Genomic DNA, 1576 nt, shown 5'->3' with positions numbered 1-1576 from the left:
CAGGGTGGGGGCCGCGTAGGGGCGGCTCAGCTCGCGCACGAACTGCAGGAGCCGCGGCAGGGCGGCCTCCGCCGGGCGCTTCAGGGGAGCCTTGTCCTGCAGGGAGGCAGACGGGACAGCGTGAGGGGGCTGGTACTTCCCCAGCCTGGCACGTGGCCCCCCAGCCCAGGGCCCTGCCGGCGGCACTTACCTTGAGCCCGTGCTGGCTGAGCAGGGCGTCCAGCGTGGGGTCCCCCAGGGACACAGTGGGGTAGAACTGCTCCACGTGCTGCCGCCGCCACCACTGCCGCGGGGGCTCCCTGCGGGACAGGCGGACTCAGCCCAGCCCTCAGCTCCCTCCCCAGGGGGGTGGTTTTGACACACCAGCTCCCCCCCCCCCCCCTAAGGATTGGGGGCACCTGCCTTTCTGCTGCTTGTTTGGACCAGGCAGAGCCCTGGAGGCGCTGCAGGGATCACCCTGCCCGTGGCGTGGGGAGCTAGTCTCTGCAGGCACCGTAGCTCTGCCCAGCTCCCTGCCCTGGGCTGCGGCTGGGTCCCGACCCTATCTCTGTCCCATGCACGGTCACCCCAAGTGCTCTGTCCATGACCAGCAAGACCAGCTCCCCCCTCCACTTCCTGGAGGCCATGGGAGACCCCCACCCCCAGCACTTACCCCTTGCTGGAGCTCTCTGTGAACCAGTACTTGTAGAGCTGGGCTCGGACGTAGGTGGGCGGCTGCGCGCTGAACGGGTAGTTGGACTTGTCCACCTGGATCAGGCGGATCACTGCGGGGACCGGGGGGGTGGTATCAGCTCAGGACCCCATGCTGTGCCTGGCCCCAGCACTACGGGGCCAGCGAATGGCAGGAGGGCCGGCTGAGGGCACACATCCAGACCTACATCCCCGCCACCCCTTGCTCACCTTCCTCCTTGCCCTGCAGCAGGCGGTGCACGAAGCTGGTGAACCAGGGGCTGTGGGTGTGGGGCCCCAGGGCTGCAAACCACATCTGCCAGTCCAGGCGGGGCTGGTGGGGGGCCACCAGGGGCGGCGCCGCGCTGATGTTCCCTGGCTTGTACATGAACTCGATCTCCTGTGGCAATGGGGCGGGCAGGTTGGCATTGCAGCCAGCGGTGGGGGCAGGTGCTTGGGTCTGCCCCCTCCACCCCTTACCTGGGAGGCTCCCTGCAGAGCCCCCCCCCCCGCATGCATCACTGCCCCTCCCTGAAAGGCAGCTGGCTCTGGGGTGGGGGCCGCAGCAGCGGCCAAAGGGACCAAGCCAAGGCGGGAAAAAGACGGCGACTGGCACGGGTATGCCGTGTGCTATGGACGCCGGCACCAGCTTTGGCTGGGGGTGATGCATCAGCTCCCCAGGACCTGCAACACCCTGTGTGACACAGACCCTATTAAAGCCCAATTCACGGCCTAATAGATGCCAGGTCCTCGGAGGAGAGACCCGATGGCCCCCAAAGCCAGCAGGGTGACCCGGCCAAGCTGGGGGACTCCATTGCTCACACCCCCACTCACCGTCCAGTGCTCCCTGTCGTAGCTGCCTTCCAGCACCACCTCGGGACGGCCTCCCACCCCTGTCATGCGCCGG

General features: G+C 67.9%; 1 protein-coding gene across 1 annotated transcript in view; it reads right to left on the bottom strand.

Annotated features, from left to right (window-relative positions):
- Positions 1 to 1576, bottom strand: part of LMF2 (lipase maturation factor 2) — a gene marked incomplete at its 3' end in the record, with an annotated part of 28176 nt that continues 26600 nt past the window's right edge. The window contains exons 11-15 of the mRNA XM_019509344.1: positions 1504 to 1542; positions 901 to 1069; positions 653 to 764; positions 191 to 299; positions 1 to 96 (exon numbers count right to left, since the gene is read on the bottom strand). Coding sequence (XP_019364889.1) covers positions 1 to 96; positions 191 to 299; positions 653 to 764; positions 901 to 1069; positions 1504 to 1542 — 525 coding nt within the window. The remainder of the gene's footprint in view (positions 97 to 190; positions 300 to 652; positions 765 to 900; positions 1070 to 1503; positions 1543 to 1576) is intronic.

The sequence above is a fragment of the Gavialis gangeticus genome, unplaced genomic scaffold, assembly GCF_001723915.1.
Source record: "Gavialis gangeticus isolate Ggan-Ray unplaced genomic scaffold, GavGan_comp1, whole genome shotgun sequence".
Lineage (NCBI taxonomy): Eukaryota > Metazoa > Chordata > Crocodylia > Gavialidae > Gavialis > Gavialis gangeticus.
The sequence above is the reverse complement of the archived record's forward strand: the minus strand, read 5'-3'. Positions and strand labels throughout refer to the sequence as shown.